This window comes from Chlorocebus sabaeus, chromosome 2 (assembly GCF_047675955.1).
Source record: "Chlorocebus sabaeus isolate Y175 chromosome 2, mChlSab1.0.hap1, whole genome shotgun sequence".
NCBI classification, from domain to species: Eukaryota; Metazoa; Chordata; class Mammalia; order Primates; family Cercopithecidae; genus Chlorocebus; species Chlorocebus sabaeus.
This window is the reverse complement of record NC_132905.1, coordinates 17,809,807-17,827,140: the sequence shown is the minus strand read 5'-3', so window position 1 is coordinate 17,827,140 and position 17,334 is coordinate 17,809,807. Positions and strand designations below refer to the sequence as shown.

The 17,334-nt window shown below is 44.2% G+C and overlaps 1 protein-coding gene across 2 annotated transcripts in view; it reads right to left on the bottom strand.

The window, feature by feature from the left end:
• ELMO2 (engulfment and cell motility 2) overlaps positions 1–17,334 on the bottom strand; it is a 41,206-nt gene that overhangs the window by 18,988 nt on the left and 4,884 nt on the right. The window contains exons 1-8 of one of the 2 annotated variants that reach the window (XM_073006192.1): positions 11,893–11,984; positions 10,082–10,207; positions 9,725–9,765; positions 9,194–9,266; positions 8,762–8,812; positions 4,383–4,564; positions 2,673–2,772; positions 1,458–1,609 (exon numbers count right to left, since the gene is read on the bottom strand). In XM_073006192.1, the coding sequence (XP_072862293.1) occupies positions 1,458–1,609; positions 2,673–2,772; positions 4,383–4,564; positions 8,762–8,812; positions 9,194–9,266; positions 9,725–9,765; positions 10,082–10,159 (677 nt within the window). In that variant the 5' untranslated portion in view covers positions 10,160–10,207; positions 11,893–11,984. Of the gene's footprint in view, positions 1–1,457; positions 1,610–2,672; positions 2,773–4,382; positions 4,565–8,761; positions 8,813–9,193; positions 9,267–9,724; positions 9,766–10,081; positions 10,208–11,892; positions 11,985–17,334 lie in introns of those variants that run through there. The other variant, XM_008015310.3, reaches the window with a different exon arrangement.

Here is a 17,334-nt window from a genome sequence, read left to right as displayed (position 1 = left end):
GGCTGAAAATTCCTTAAAAGTGACAAAGAGAGGCCGGGCGCGGTGGCTCAAGCCTGTAATCCCAGCACTTTGGGAGGCCGAGACGGGCAGATCACGAGGTCAGGCGATTGAGACCACCCTGGCTAACACAGTGAAATCCCGTCTCTACTAAAAATACAAAAAAAAATTAGCCGGGCGAGGTGGCGGGCGCCTGTAATCCCAGCTACTCAGGAGGCTGAGGCAGGAGAATGGCGTGAACCCGGGAGGCAGAGCTTGCAGCGAGCTGAGATCCGACCACTGCACTCCAGCCTGGGTGACAGAGCGAGACTCCGTCTCAAAAAAAAAAAAAGTGACAAGGAGAAATCAGAGTTGCAAAGACATAATTGTGCTTTCTGTTTACTTGGATTAGTGGGGAGAAGCAAGTTGGGAGCATAGCTGAGCGAAGACAGGGCCACTATAAACTCCCAAATCTGGGAGCTATGACTTCCCCTTGAACTGGTGGGGGATTCTGGCAACATTCTGACAATGTCCAAAAAGAGAGAAGTGAGCAACAGTCAGAAGAGAATCAACAGGAGTGCCACCGCTGTTTTGCAAAGTCCAGCTTCCTTACATGGTGTAGGTTGGCTGGAAGTGAAGTAAAAACAACGGAGATGGGAGAAACATTACTCCAATGGGTTCATTTGTCATATGGTCTCATTATCTGGTAAAATGTTTTAGGATGTGATAAGAGTCTTAACAAACAAAGGAAAAAAGTCCCTGAATTTACTGAATACCTAACCCATACTGGCCACTAAGCTGGACCTTTTAAAAATCTCCTTTGATCTTCACAGGGTGAGAGGTGAAGATGATTAACCTATTCTAGAGATGAAGAAACTGAGGCCAGAAGAGACTAGGTTACTTGCTGATAGCAGTGACCTAGTATGCACAAGAGCCTGGATTTGAACTGATATTCCAAACTCACGCCCTGTGTGATACTTCTTACAAATCACCCACAGCGCATCATCAGTTCAGTGAGCATTCATTCAACAAGTACTAATTGAGCCTCTACTTAAATCAAAACAGGGGATACAACAATTGGTCTGTTTCCAGGGGCCTCTATGTTCAAAATGGGCAACAGATAATAAAAATCCAGTATTTTATCCAATTATCATAGGTACAAACAGAGACTATTGGGCCCATGTGGGAGAAAGCATCTAATTTTGCCTGGTACCAGGGTAATATGGGAAGACTGGGAAAATCTTCATTTTAACCTAAGGGGCAGAGAGAGTTACAGAGGATGTTAGGCAGGAGCATGACATGATCAGGTCTGAATGATGGGAGAAATTCTGGCAGGAGTGTGGAAGAGGTGATGAATGAATGTAGAAGCCAATCAGCAGCTTGGAATATAAGCAAAGCAGAGTAGGATTGGAAGACTTAAAATAAGAGGAGAGAAGAAGACATACAAGTGAAGGGAGGGAGGTGTAGGGTCTTTTACTCACACCTGGAGGTGTGAGATGAGCTGTCCCACGGTGATTTCCTCAGCTATCTTCTGATACAGACTCTGGCTGTTCAAGACCATGCTCTCCAGAATGGCCAGGGACCTCTGAAGGATTGACACATCCACCATGGGCTGGCTCACATACCCTGCAATCTAGACCCAGAGATGGTACATCAATTGAGAAGCTCAGGGCCCAAGAAAGATAGAAGATAAGCATCTGATACTAGCCCTTGAAGCTCTCTCTGCTTCACATTTGGGCAGCTGTTGCTAGGTGGATAGTGGTATCTGGTTTATAGCTACCCTGGCCAATGTGCCAGGGATTCCCTTGGCATGGATACCTTAATCTCAGATTATAGTATCCACTTAATCATGATTCTTCAGAATCTAAAAGCTTAATTCTTTTTATCAAAATAAGGGTTCCAGCTTGAGAAAGTGGTATACAAAAGCAGAGAATTTTACTGATACTGGGATCTCATTTTATCTCCATATACCTCCACTGACACACATTCTCCCTAAACACACTTAGACTTCTGAGAGGTAGAAAGGACCTTGAAGCCTTTTCCTCTAATCCTTCTTCTCAGTCCTCATTATAATATCCTTGACACGTGGTCATTTCACTTGTGTCCAGTGTCGGGGAGTCCCAATGTCCTAAGCCAATGATAGGGGAAGCTCTAGGGCAGCAGATAGAGTATTATTCATTGGTTTTAGTTCAGTTTTCTGAATTGACACTGCTCCTTTGTGTAAAAGAAAGGAGGGTAAAACCAGAAGTCACCCCTCTTACCCACTGAGCTTAGTCTGACAATCCAAACAGGCTACTTTGCAGATTTGTAAATAGAAGGCAGAATTACAAATGAAATGTACTTTTTTTTTTTTTTTTTTTTTAATACAAAGAGACGAGAGAGCCAGGAAGTCAGTCAAAAGACTCAGGGCTAGTACTGGTTGACTGGCTGGCTTTATCCCCAGTCTCACTGACGATCTAATTCTACTCTGATCATATTTAGTTCTGACAGTTCAGTTCCATCTCAGTGCAGGCCCTGAGAGTATAACAAAATGCAAATCTTTCAGAAGCCACAGAAGACCAGAGCTTGAGGATGAAAAATCTGGCCCCAGGGGATATAAAGCTGGTCTCACCAGAATGGCGATATTGCCTGTATCTCCCCTTAAGCCCTGTGAACTGGCAGCTGAGGGAGGAAAGAAAGAATGTTGGAGGCCTCACCTGCTTAATAAAGGTGATTGAAACCATGTCCCAGGAGACAATGCCATGGTCCATGAGCTCTAGGAAGGCAGTCAGGGTGAATGCCAGCATTTCACTGTAGCTGAGACACGTGCAACACACACACAAAATAGACAAGGATTCAGATTGGGAAACACAGGTGTGAGGGCAGCCACAAAAAAGATGAATTTTAATGTGAACACCCCATGGGAAGTCAGTCGATGCAACTGTAACTGTAAGTGCCTGTGTGCACACCTAGCCAGATGTAGAGCAGATTCAGCCCAGGTATCTATCGCTGCAAAAAAAAAAAAAAGAAAAGAAAAAAAGTGCTGCTGGGTAATTAGATCTTCTATCTCCATATGCTTCACCCCAGAGACACAGAATCCCTTATCTATTTCCCAAGACCAAAGAAGACACTGAACCTTTGTCAAACTCCAACACCTGCCGGGGGAACCTAAGGAAGCGTACATGCCATGTTAACCTTTGGGCCAAGAGGCAGTAGAGTGCAAGAGATGGGTTCAGTTCCTATCCACCTTACTAACCAAGCAAATTTTATCTTTTCAAAATTCAATTTCTTCCTCTGTAAAATGAAATTAGTCTCACAGCGTTAACCTCGCAGGGTTGTAGAGAGGGCAAGATGATGATGTATGCAAAGCTCTTATTCTAGTGCTGGTAGAGAATAAGGATTAAAATGTTTTCTCTTCTCCTTATACATTTAATCCTTTATATATCTGTACAGTGCTCTAGAATTAACAGATGATATTCCTATTTACAAAGCATGTTCAGACACATTCTCATTAACAATACTTCTCACAATAATACTGCAAGGTATTATCCTCAGGCTAAAGAGAGGGAAACTAAGGCCACTCTAACCCTGCACTCTTGGGAGACTGTAGAACTATGTCAGTGCTGATGGCAGCTGAAGGCTTCAGGACTTCAGTACACCTGGAAGATCCAATATGTAAGACAAATATCTCTGATTAGTTACTTGATTTGGCTGAAAATTTCAGTAGTTGATATATGGGCTGAGAAGATTTCTGATTCCCTCTTCGGCAGGTTAGGCTCCAAGCACCAGTTTACTGACTGCTGCTCATAAGGCACAGCTGCCCACCACATGCATGTCAACTCTGGGGTATGATGAAGATGCTTGTGGGTATCACAAAGTTCTGGTCTCTTCCTCCCTGTGCAAAAGTGTGGCAGGGTGATGGTGAATGGGTAGGTTGAAACCTGTGGTAAACACAAAGGAAGGCCTCTGTGTGTGTGTGTGTGTGTGTGTGTGTGTGTGTGTGTGTGTGTGTATGGGATGGGAAGTGACTGGAGAGGGAGGAGCAGGGGATGATTACAAACAGATACCTGGGAGATACTGGAGCATCTGCTCGCTAACCCTCATTGGACCAATCATTTCCGGCAATTAACAGGTCTGTCACGACCTGACCGCTCTCCTCCTGACTTCTCTAGCCCCTATTTTTACTGCTCACTTGGCACAGTACTGTTTTGTACTATTATTTGTGAGAGCCCAAACAGACTACACGATTTAGAACCACAATATGGAATTCTGTCTCTCGGTATGGACTCTAGTGCTTGGCACACTGCTCTGTACGCAGGTGATATTCAATAAACTCCTTATTTGACTCAAGGGAAATGAGACTAGGATGCCCTGTGGGATGTAGTAAATCATCAAAGTCCTTGGAACGAAACCTTAGTCATACTCACTGGGACAAGAGCTTGGTTCCACTTTCCACGAGCCTTGTCAGCACAATGATGCCATCCATGTTGATGAACTCAGTAGCGAAAGTCACGTCAGCAGAGAGCTTGGCCAGCTCCTTCATGGCATCCAGCCGGGTCTCCATGTTGGATGACTGGGTCCTCTCCATCAGCTGGCGTGCAGCCCGGGACTAGGAGGCCAGGGACAACATATGTGCCATCTGCTCCTTGGAGAAGGTTACTACTCTGTGGATAGCTCACAGAGGCCCTTCTGTGGACATCCAAACCTGAGGCAGAACTAGTTTTCTCACACTGCTTAGGAGTTGCTAAATAAATGTTTGTGGGATCAATCAGGGAGTTATTAGTATGCCAAAACCAATCTATAGTTATCTGTATCTTTTCTGTACCACTTTGGTCTGTGGATTTAAAAAATTCCTACCAAGGGAAGACCAGAGACATCTGGGAGGCCCACTAACGATGGTAAATCACAGAGAAACAGATATTGGTTTAATAGAAGAAGGTTTTCTATTAATTAAAGCTGTCTGGCTGGGTGCAGTGGCTCATGTCTGTAATCCCATGACTCTGAAAGGTCAAGGCAGGATTGCTTGAGGCCAGGAATTAGATACCAACCTGGGCAACAGAGTGACACCCTGTCTCCACAAAAAATTTTTAAAAATGAGCCAGGTGTGGTGGTGCACACCTATAGTCCTAGTTACTCAGGAGGCTGAGGTGGGAAGACTGCTTGAGCCCAGGAGTTCAAGGTTGCAGTGAGCTAGGACTGCGCCACTGCACTGCAGCCTAGGCAACAAAGCAAGACTCTCTCTCAAAAATAAAAAATAGGCCGGGCACGGTGGCTCATGCCTGTAATCCCAGCACTTTGGGAGGCCGAGGCGGGCGGATCACGAGGTCAGGAGATCGAGACTATCCTGGCTAACACTGTGAAACCCCGTCTCTACTAAAAATACAAAAAAATTAGCTGGGCGTGGTGGCAGGCGCTTGTAGTCCCAGCTACTCGGGAGGCTGAGGCAGGAGAATGGCATGAACCTGGGAGGTGGAGCTTGTAGTGAGCTGAGATCATGCCACTGCACTCCAGCCTGGGAGACAGAGGGAGACTCTGTCTCAAAAAATAATAAAATAAAAATAAAATAAATAAAAAATAAAAAATAAAATAAAATTGGCCAGGCACGGTGGCTTACACCTGTAATCCCAGTACTTTGGGAGGCCGAGGTGGGCAGATCACGAGGTCAGGAGTTCGAGACCAACCTGACCAACATGGTAAAACCCCCGTTTTTTATTAAAAATACAAAAATTAGCTGGGCATGGTGGCATGCGCCTGTAATCCCAGCTACTTAGGAGGCTGAGGCAGGAGAATTGCTTGAACCCAGGAGGCGGAGGCTGCGGTGAGCCAAGATCGTGCCACTGTACTCCAGCCTGGGCAACAGAGCAAGACTCCATCTCAAAAAAAAAATAAATAAATAAAATAAAATGAAATTTATAAAACTGTTAGACAGCAGAAGAGGTTTCTCTTGAGGTATTAAGCTCCCTGTCACCAGAAGCAATCAAGGAGAATCTGGACAACCATCTGTCAAAGACGCTGTAGAAGGGATTCTTGCATTGGGTGAAGAATTTAATCTGATGTCCTCTAAGGTCCCTTTTAATCTGAAAATGTGAAAAGCTTGGCAAAGTTTTAAAAACTTTCTCTCAAAATCCGTGTGATTGTTCCTCAAAGTGATAGTTCTGGGGGAACTTTAAGAACATCAAGGAGCCAGAAACAATTTTCCAATCGTTTTTTGAAAATGCAGTCTGGTGAAGACAAAACCTCCTCCTAGCACATGAACTTTTCCTAGCAGGATGCCCGCCTCCTTTTCTGCAAGCTGCGGCTAAAATCCCTCCTCTAGCATTCACTGGGCTTTTCTTCTGCTGAGCTTGTTACTATATAGTGCCTTACAATTTATTGTTTCATCATTCTCTGTTTTTCGGGTGTTAATTTAATGTTCTCCACTAGAAAGCAAGAGACTTAAGAGCAAAAACACTCCTGTCTTCTTTCCTTTTTCTCAGTGTTAAGCAAATGACTGGAGCCCAATTCCTGCTACCGCCAAGGAGTCAGGCCTGCTGGCCCTCTCCCCTTTCTTTGCCTCTCTTTTACTATCACAAAGATGGCCCTTCAAAGCACAATGCTCTCTGCAATACAGAAGCCCTCACTATCTCTACAGTGGACAAAATGTGCGCCACGGGAAAAGGGCACAGCATAGAACAATCTGAAGAGCACTGGTCTGCATCCCACTTAGAAACTTCCAACTCCAAATGTCAATTTTCCTCCTGAGACAGCATTTCTGGGCTGCTGCCTCCCGCTCCAGAGAGATGTGCTTCTGGGAAAGTCAACTACACTGTGCAAGAGGTCTGTGAAATGTGTTGGCACTTCCATAAAAGTGAGTTAACTCCCAGGCTGTCGTATTAAATTACCAGAGCTTAGGAGGGAAGAATGAAGTCCTTAAGATGAGAAGAGGGGGAGGCAGAAGAACATGATGGGACGAATATGGGCCTAGAGTCAGACAGACCTGGGTCTGAGAGCAAGCTTGGCTACTTTATTAGCTATGTGACAAGTGGCAAGTAATTTAACCTCTGTAAGCCTCAGTTTCCTTGTCTACAGAATGCGGCTATCAAGAGTACCTATCTCGTGGGATGTTTGTAAAGATTAGGTGATTTAATTACACAAAGTATTTAGCAAAATACAGGCATTCAGTAAACGTTGGCTGATATCACTTCGTATCTCTCCTCCTCTCAGATGAACCAGTCTCTCTGCACCAAGAAAAGAGGTGACACCATGCCCTTAATTTTCTGGCTGCCCTTCTACAAATGTAACCAAAGGTGCAACCATATTGGCTGTCTTCCTCATGGGCCTAGCAGTCAAGGTGATTCCCTCTACCTGGGCTTTGAGTCCTTCCTCTCCTGGTCCACTAAGGTCCTGTTCTATTGATTACCTGCTTTCCTGCACCTTCAACCTTCCTCTCTTTCATCTGAACACATTCTTAAGGGCACATAAAACATTGCAACAGAAACAAGAACCATGAAGGGTCAGAAAGGTGGGGAACTGGGCAGATGGGGGCAGGAGTTGGGGGGAGACCTTTTGCTACATCTCTGTGAAAATTTTTGATTTGTGAAACACATGAATGCTTTACCTGCTTTTAAAAAGCACATCTTTTTGACTCCACGTCCCCTTTGTGTTATCACCTTCTCTGTGTTTTCTTTTAAAACCAAGCTTCTTGATACAGCAGTAGACTCAAAGTCCTTACTGTTTTACCTTTCTTTTACTTGACCCGCTTCAGTCTGGCCACCTGGCCTCCCTACATCACTTTTTTGTGAATATCACGTGTCCTCTTCACCTCCCAAGTCATTAGACAGCTTTTCTGTTCTCAGTTTACTAAATCTCTCTGCCCATTAAAAACTGCAGACCATACTTTCCTCAGTCTTGACACTCTCCCTGCCCAAAGCTCCTCAGTCACTTCACATTCTTGGTGTTCTTTCTACCCTTCTGGTTGCTTCCTTAGTGACCTTTAAGGGCTGCTCTTGCAGAAACCAGGCTTATCCTCCATTCTCCCCTTTCCTTCCACATCCAGCATATCACCATACTCATAAAGCTTACCTCCTAGATACTCTTCAAATCCATCCTTTCATCTCCATTACCATTTGCCTTCACTGGGCTTTTAACATTCCTCCTTAGCCTTTTCAAAGGTTCTACTACCACCAACCTTCTTCTTAAGGCCCATCTTCCACACGGTCACTCAAGTGATCTTTCTAAAACTTAAAATCTAAACATAAAATATCTTCCTGCTTAAAATCCTTAAATGTCCCTAGTTTCCTTCTGGACAGAGTTCAAAGCTATGAGCAGGCCATCAAGGAACCCTGAATATCTGGCTTCTCAATGTTTGCCAAAAGCCTCCAGCCACCCAGCACTCCTGCTTTTCCCAAACACAGCATACCTCTGTGCCTTGGCATATGCTGATTTCTCTGATTGGAATACTTTTCCTTTTCTTATTTCTCTAGCTAATTCTTGCTCATCCTTTAACATCTGAGCTAAGTGACCCCTTCTCTGGCAAGGCTTTCTGGAAATCTCCAGGCTGAGTTAGGTGGTCCCCTTTGTGAGTTCCCACAGCTCCCTAAGCAACTTTCTCTCAAGACCCTTGAGACAGGCCTTCTATTGCATTTGTTTACTCCCCACTAGGTGATGAGAACCAAGACAGACTTATTTTCCTGTACTATTTCCTGATACAAAAAGACTGACTTTCTAATCTCCAGAGTCCTTGTTTCTAGAACATAACCTGGCCCATGGTAGGTGCCCGTATTTGTTTGTGACATGAATAAACTCCTAAGGAAGGAAGAATACGTACCGGGGAGATAGCCAGTTGTAAGATTGTCCCATTCTTAATGTCACTGCGAGTCTAGGTTGTGAAAAACAAACAAAAAAGTAACTAAGATAAAATGTTAAAGTGGTACAAGCAAGTTGAATCAACAATAATGTTGTCTTTTTTATAGCAGATGTAACTGAAGCTCTTCAGTTGGGCCCTCTTCTCCTGCTTATTGCTTGGCAAAGAGCTTCTAAGATCCTCTTCTAGCACCCTGGGCCCTCACGAAGTAAAAGTCACCTTTTTCCAGCCACTAGGGAGGAACAAGGGCTAGTGCTTCCCAGTCTGTCCAGAGAGTGACTCTTTACCCAACACATGAAAGCTACCTGGATGCTGAGTGAAGATAAATAGTGCGTCTCCTTGGGTCGTTTACTTCCAAGCAAGGCCCATAGTGATTTTGCCTCTCCCTGTACTAACCTGTTCGGTGATGTACAGCTGAGGACCATCTGCGTAACGGAGGGTATAATACTCTGGGTTTGGCAACGACCACCTATGCAAGAGAAAAACAGTATATCCCACTTGGCCACTCTCTTGTCCAGAGGCTGCTCATAAATAATTTTCAATAGAGTTGCTCAAGGGATTGGGTGGCCTATTTGGAATACAGTGGGAAAAAACAAAGCTTTAGGTTGTCATGTTGAAAAAATCATGGCCTCAGCCTTTTGTAAAGATGAGCACCACAAAAGGAGGTGTGCAGAACTGAGGAGGGGTCTCAGATCCTACCAGGACCTCAAGCAGAGCAATGCTAGACTTTAAGGAAAAAATTAAGAAGTATAAACGTCTTAGGGATACTGTTGTCAACTGTACTTCCTTCCCAAGACAATGATTCCCAAGACCCCCATGCTGGGGACCTGCCTAACTGGAGAGCCTTCCCAGAACTCCCCTCGAGGTGTGGCAGTGCCCCTTCAGTCGGAGCTGCCACTGTCGAAAACGAGGTCCATTTCAACCTACCCATCACAAACTTCCTTGATAATGGATGCCAGGGGCCGTTTCTGAAAGAGAGAGAGAGAAAGCCTTCAACAGCAGCAACATCCTACTCATGCCAAGGTTCTGACAAGAGGACTGCCAAGTAGGGTCAAGCTGGGGCATGAGAATGAACTTCTTTCCTAATAGCTTTTGTTGAAGAGGAAGCCTCTCCCAAGCCATGGTGACCGACCTTCCCTAGGGTAGGCCAGGCCCAAAGCTTAGCCTTCCTGTTGCTGGTTCTTATTCTTGATTGCCAGTGGTCCCCATCCCTCAAGATGTCCTCTGCCATGCGCTCCCCAGGTGCCTTTCCTTGAACCACTGCTTCTCACTTTAGGAGCGTACCTGGTCAATTTCAAGGAGCTGGGCGTTAGCACCTGGCCACTCAATGGCCACTTTGACAATGTCTGATGGTGGTGGCATCGTTCCCAATGGGCTCTAATTCTGAGAGACAAAAACAGACACGGCTGCCTGGGGAGAAAGAATCAGAAAGGTAGAAAAAGTCAGAGTATTTCTTCATTTTTCACTCTTGTTACATGTTTTGAAGAGTCTGAAGACAGACACTGCATAAAGTAACACATGAAACTACTTGGTTTGAATTTTTCTAGATCATACCATAACCTCTCCTTGGGGTTTTGTTTCTTGAGATTTTATCAGCAAGAAGAAATGGGACAAACAATCTATCATCCATAGATCAGCCAGCAGCAGGATGTGCCAGTGTGGCGCTTCAGTTTAAGAGTCAAGAGGACTCAGTGGTAGAAGAACGTATTTACTGCAAATTCCTGTCTTGAGACCTTGGGAGGAGAGAAGCATATGCTCCGAGACAGATAAGAATAGACAGCCTTTCTTGGTTGAGTGGTTAGCTGGAGGAGCCAGGCTACTTCTTTCTGCAGTCACCCTAGGAAGATCCCAGCGTCAGCGGGGCCCAGCCTCATGCTCTCTTGCTTCCCCCACACTCATCGATGCCACTCCTTTCCCCTCAAAGGACACAATGCAAAGCCTCCTCTGTGTGGGACGACATCAGAAAATGGGGAAGAGAACTGGGACAGGAAATGCTATTTTTGTCCCTATTGCCAAGGGCAAGGGCGGCTGACAACTCAAGTGGAGGGAGGTAAGCATATCCTCACATAAGGGCCCCTCTTACAAGGACAAGGTTTTGCAAGTACCTCTGACCCCCTCCCCCACTTCTCTCCAAAATAAAGGAAAATAAATCATCTTGAGCAAGTCTGGAAGATGGGCCCATGTGACTGGTATCCTAGGCAACTCTGATAGCTTACTGGTATTCCAAGCAGTAACTAAAGCATTCTCTCTCCAAGGTCTGACGAAGGAAAGTCACTTGGCTGATGGATTATTTCAATGTATATTTATACTCCTTGCCTACAGGTTCAGGAGAGGCCTCTCTCTTAATGAAAAAGACCTTTCTGCATCCTCCAGGTTTAGCCATTCTCCCACAATTCATGCCTCACTAATGGGGACCACCTGCCTCTCCTGGCGTACAAAGCATAGCTGTCGCGAGGCTATTATGCATGTATGCTATCAATTTTTCAGCCCAAACACAGATGTCAGTTCTCATAGCCTGGTAAGTATAAACCTCTTTGATGAAAAGGAGTAAAAGTCCTGTCCCTGACAAGCCCACCGGCCTCAGAAAGAGGGATGCTTTCATGACCATTTCCTAGTTAAGATGGGATGCTTCAGAAGTCTGCTGTCATAAAAAGCCAACATTTCCAGACCATGACAATGTAAAGGAACTAGCTTTCCAAGTGCTTTCATTTATTTTATTGTGTCCTCCCAGCAGCCCCATGGATTAGGCAGAAGAGGATTATCACCTCCATTGGAAGATGGCACAACTAGAGCTCAGTGTTTTGTTAAGTGCCCAAGGTCACCCAGCTAGTAAGTCATAATGGGGGGACAGAACTTGGACTGGCTTCGGCCAATGTTTCCCCCTTTTCCTCTGAGCCAGCCTCAACTTCTGTCCACTGCAATTAAACACGGCCTAAAGTGGGTTAAACACGGATTTAATTGGGTTTAATTGGGTTAAACAATTAAACACGGATTGAAGTGGGTTGGTCTTACGGCCCCCAAAGGTTCCGTAACTTCTGCAGCTCATGGCAGAATTTTTCACATGTAATTTTTATGTGTCTAGACACACAACAAACCTCAGAAAAGAAACTGGCTCTATCTGCATAATTTCTGGGGAAAATGCTCCGCTCCAGTTACAGGAAGGCAGGGACCTCTCATTCCAGGGGTGGCGCCATCAATCTCTGGATGCCTAGAGATGCATCCTTATCCTTATCGGCAAAGCTCCTGCAATTAGTAAGACAGGACTGCATGGCTGTGAGGTCAATTTTAAAAACTGAGGTATAATTTACATACAATAAAATGCAGAGGGCTTAAAGGTACATATGTTTGTATATATAAATATACATCATATAAATATACACATGCATCTCCTTGTAACCACCACTCAAAACGAGACACTGAACATTTTCATCACCCTAGAAAATTACTTCATACTTCCTCTTCCCGTCAATCCTTCCAGTCCTTTAAAGGGGAATTTCTGACTTCTTATCATCATCCATGAGTTTTGTCTGTTTTTGTACTTCATATAAATGAAACTATACAATATGACTTTTTAGATCATTTGTTTAGTTTGGCTTCTTCTTATTTTTAAAATAAGCAGGCACAAAAGGTACAACAGAAAGAGCACTGGGCTGGAATAATTGTCCCTGCTGAAAAAAGTGACTGGATTTATAGCCAAAGGCCTCAGAACCCAATCCTAGGTCTTTCATAATGTATACCCCATGCCCCTTTAACCAAATCTCAGTTTTCTTCTATTGAAAGATGTGAGTGTAGAACTAAAGCATGTCTCAGGTGCCTTCTAAGTCTAAAAGTCAATGATTTGTAAGTGGAATTTAAAAAATCCAAGTGAGGATGCCCATTTTAAAGTCCTTACCAAATGAAGTTACACCCTTCCTTAATTTTGATGGTGCTGCTAAGAAACAAACCACATGATTTTTAACTCCTTTCTGAACACCATCTTTGGAGATAAATAAGCTAAAGCTCATTAGGTTATAGCTATTATTTGCTGTTGACCCCATATGACATATCCTAGATTGACTCTCTTCATTAAAGTTAGCCCTGAATGATTCTCGGCTATTCAAAAATTCATACACATTTTAAAGCATGGAGATTTGCAACCACCAAACTATTTGAAAGATATTAATAAGCCCCCGTTCTCAGTGACTCTGTCCTTCCCAGAAAGCCCAGGCAGCCTCTCTGAACTGAATGACACTCTCCACAACCCTGCCATAGCTGATGGGACCAAAGTGAATACCCAACTTTAGCTAAACTATTCCAATTCTTTCTCTTGAATTTAAAAGACACAGACTGGCCAAAAGACACAGATACCACATGGGCGTGGTGGCGCATGTCTGTAATCCCAGCACTTTGGGAGGCCGAGGCGGGTGGATCACCTGAGGTCAGAAGTTTGAGACTAGCCTGGCCAACATGGCAAAATCCCGTCTCTAGTAAAAATACAAAAAGTAGCCGGGCGTGGTGGCAGGCACCTGTAATCCCAACTATTTGGGAGGCTGAGGCAGGGAGGATCGCTTGAACCTGGGAGGCGGAGGTTGCAGTGAGCATAGATTGCACCATTACACTCCAGCCTGGGCGACAGAATGAGACTCCATCACAAATACATACATACATACATACATACATACATACATACATACATACAAACAAAAGACACAGACTAAGGGAACTGGGTGATAATGGCCCTGGAGAAGATCATAGTAAGCTTCAGAGTGAATACCATGGCAAGCCAAAGATTCGCATGAGCCAAAGATATGGAGAATAAAAAACCAAGAGCCTTTCAGAGGAAGTGATTCTGCAGGAGGAATCCAGAAATATCTAAATGAGCTGAGGCCAGAAATCAGAAAGAGATGGGAAAAACCATTACCTGCTAACTTTCCAGATTACGTGGCTATACTTCCTATGCTTGGGGTACCTGAAAGTCCACCTGTATCCTGCCAATAAAACTCCTATAAATTAAGCTCGTCTATGTTTCTACTCATTGCAACTAATAAGCCTAAGACCAAAACTGTCCCCAAGCTCTGCGGGAACTCTAAAATGGAGGTCCAAGCAGACAGCAGCATCACTGGCATACGATGATGGTACTGGGTAAGCACTTCATTAACGATGGCTGAATTAACGAGAGCAAAACCCATGGGTTTGCTCTGGTTTGCTCTTACCCACTAGATAAGTCTGATTTGTTTGAAACAGATCGGTTATATGGTAACTTCATAGTAATCATATATCTAATAGTAACGTACAGGTAGGCTATTTATTTATTTTTAAGATGGAGTCTTGCTCTTGTCACCCAGGCTGAAGTGCATGGTGTGATTTCAACTCACTCCAACCTCTGCCTCCTGGGTTCAAGCGATTCTCCTGCCTCAGCCTCCCGAGTAGCTGGGATTACAGACACTCACTACCACGCCCAGCTAATTTTTGTATTTTTAGTAGAGACGGGGTTTCACCATGTTGGCCAGGCTGGTCTTGAACTCCTGACCTCAGGTGATCCACCCGCCTCGGCCTCCCAAAGTGCTGGGATTACAGGCGTAAGCCACTGCCCAGCCCAGGTAGCCTCTTTATAGTTGATTGCTCACTTCTATATCATTATTATAGTTGATGCTCATAAGAACTCTGAAAAACATTCCTATCTTACAGGTAAGGCAACTGAAGTTCAGATGGATTGACAAACTTGTTCTCCATGTACCTCTTTCTACATCTCCCTCCCAAAAGAAGGACGGAAGAAAAAAAAGGAAAGGAGGGATAAGAAATGAAACAATAAATCAACCCAACACATCAGAACTGGGTCTCAAGCTTAGGTCTTAGGACTCTAAAGCTAGTTCTCATCCCTCTACCTAATACTTCCTTAGAGATGATGACATTAGCTAGCAATTACATAATGCTAAGGCACTATTTTAAGGCTTTACATATATTAATTCATTTAATCCACACAGTAATGCTGTGTGGTATGTTATTATCCCCACTTCAGAGATAAGAAAATGGAGGCACAGAAGAGTTAAGTAGAAGGCTCAGTGTCACACAGCTAGCAAGTGGCACAGCTAGAATTTGATCCCAGGTTGTCTGGTGTTGCTGGAAAGCCATGAGAAAGCAGGTGGCTCTGCACCTGACCTGCAGCAGGTGCTTTGTGGAGATTTCTGGTTTGTGTATCTGAAACCAGAGCACACTGAGGCTCAGAAACCTTCACAAGAACTCATCATTGTAACAGAAGACAGCACTCCACTGTCTACAGGTGGGCCACACTCCCTCATGTGCTATTTGGTCCTTTACAGTCAACCACTCTTCCCTGGATTACCTGCTATTTCTATAAGGCAGGCCATGTTCTTTCAATTCCTCTGTACTTCTGCACATTCTCTTCCTCCTACTGTCAGAAGAGCTCCCATTCAAGCATCAAAGCCTAGTTCAGATATTACCTCCTCCTTGTACTAGTCTTAGCTTTCTCTACTTTCCCTGGCAAAAGTAAATAAGATAGGGGCCTCTGTGTTCTCATAGCATCCTGTTCATACTTCCATTAATGAGTATGATTTTGTCATACTCTATTACAGTTACATATTTACATATCTCCACTAGCTCCTCCTCCAGGACAGGTATAACTCTGCAGTCTCATAACCTAGCACAGCACTTGGTGTCCAGTGAAGGCTCAGTAAGCACCTGTGTCTGCTTAAACCCAATGGCTCTGACTTCTTCCACTCCTGTGAACCAGGCTGGCTCCAAACGGACAGACAGACATGAACTGTGCAGGTTGTCTGGTGTTCCCTCTGTGTCCCAATACCCTTTAACTACAAAGTATTTCCATTGTTCAACAGTTTGTTTTGGCTGGGCGCAGTGGCTCACACCTGTAATCCCAATGCTTTGGGACGTCAAGGCAGGAGGATCACTTCAGGCCAGGAGTTCGAGACCTGTCTCTACAAAAAATAAAAAATTAGCTGGGCATGGTGGCATGTGCCTGTAGGAGGCTGAGGCAGGAGAGTTGCTTGAGTCCAGGAGTTTGAGGCTGCAGTGAACTATGATCATGTCACTGAACTCTAGCCTGAGTGATAGAGTGAGATCCTGTCTCTATTAAAAAATAAAAATAAAATAAAAAACTGTTGTTTTCATATCAAACATCAGAATAAGTCTTACTGAAAAGCAGGGTTAGCACCCCTAACTCTAGTTAAAAGAAAGGAAAACATCCCTCTGCTTTTCTCCCTATGGAAAAGAAACATCAAGAGATAGGAGACTAGAAATAATTCTGTTCTCCAGATAATATTCCCAGGATAAAGGATCTCCTTATAGGGAACCCTTCCAGCACGTGTTTGCTTACTCCCTTCATTTTCATTCTAGAAAGGAAGTGGAAATTAGGTCAAAGGAATTCAATAACATTGCAAAATTCTCAGGGTTATAAATAGCCTCTTGCTCTGCCACTCAGCAGTACTGTAGCTCAATTGCAAACCACCAGCATGAGGGACCTGTAGTTCCACATCCAGGCCCAGAGGGCCCCTTCTGGATTAAACAACTCTCCACCCTTCTCCCTTCCACTCCTCTTTAAGCATTACAGTTATAAGGATGATTTGGAAAACTCAAAATGCTACAAAACAGGAGACAGGCACACACTGACCTGAAGACAATTTTACTGTAAGTCATAAGAATGAAAGGCCAGGTTTTCAAACATAGAGCTGGGAAAAGTAGAGAAAAATAGGAACATTAGTGTCTCCAATGGAGCAGTCTCTAAGTGGCTTCTAGAAGGTGTGATTATAAAATCAGCACTGTTACAGAAGCCCCATGGAGCTTATCAATCACCCATGCAGTGACTGCTGCTTCACAGAGCTGGATTCTGACAGCAGGGTTGGAAAACCCATCTTAAGGAAGGAAGTGAAAGATGATCCCCTCCTATTAGTAAGGAATTTGGGATGAAGAATGCCAGGTTTCCAGTTCCCCTCCTTTCCCCTATTCGTTTAAGGATAAGAATGGATACGTGCTTTTTGTTCAGTTATTTTGCTTTTGATTTGGTGAAGGAGGCATGGGTTAAGTTTGGTTTATGTTTCCTGCAACAGAATGCAACCTCATCAGGAAGGCAAGTTGGAGTCACGCCCTCTTTCTAATCGAGAACACAATCTCTATAAAGGCTTCCCCCTCTGCAATCTTCTCATCTGAGAAGTGACTCAATTTCCCTTAGTTCAGTCCACTGAATGAGGATGAGACTCTGAGGTACAGAAAAGGGAGGATTTGACTGGCAGAGATTAAGGTTCTTATGTTTACTGCTGGAAACCCTGGGAAGGACCACCATACTAACAGCAGCTGAAGTGTCTCCTTTTTGTTAAAGTGTGTTAGACACAGGACTCATTCAAACACGGTTAAAAGCCACAAACTTACATAGAGGGAAAAGTGTGGTGAGAAGGGGTATGGGGGCAGGGGAACTGTTTGGGTTTCTCATCTTGATTCCTGCTGTGAGAACGGCCTGGGTCTTCTCTTATCCTGCATAGACACCTTCTGTAGTGTTCCTATACTTAAAGAATAGTGCTTAAGTAAGC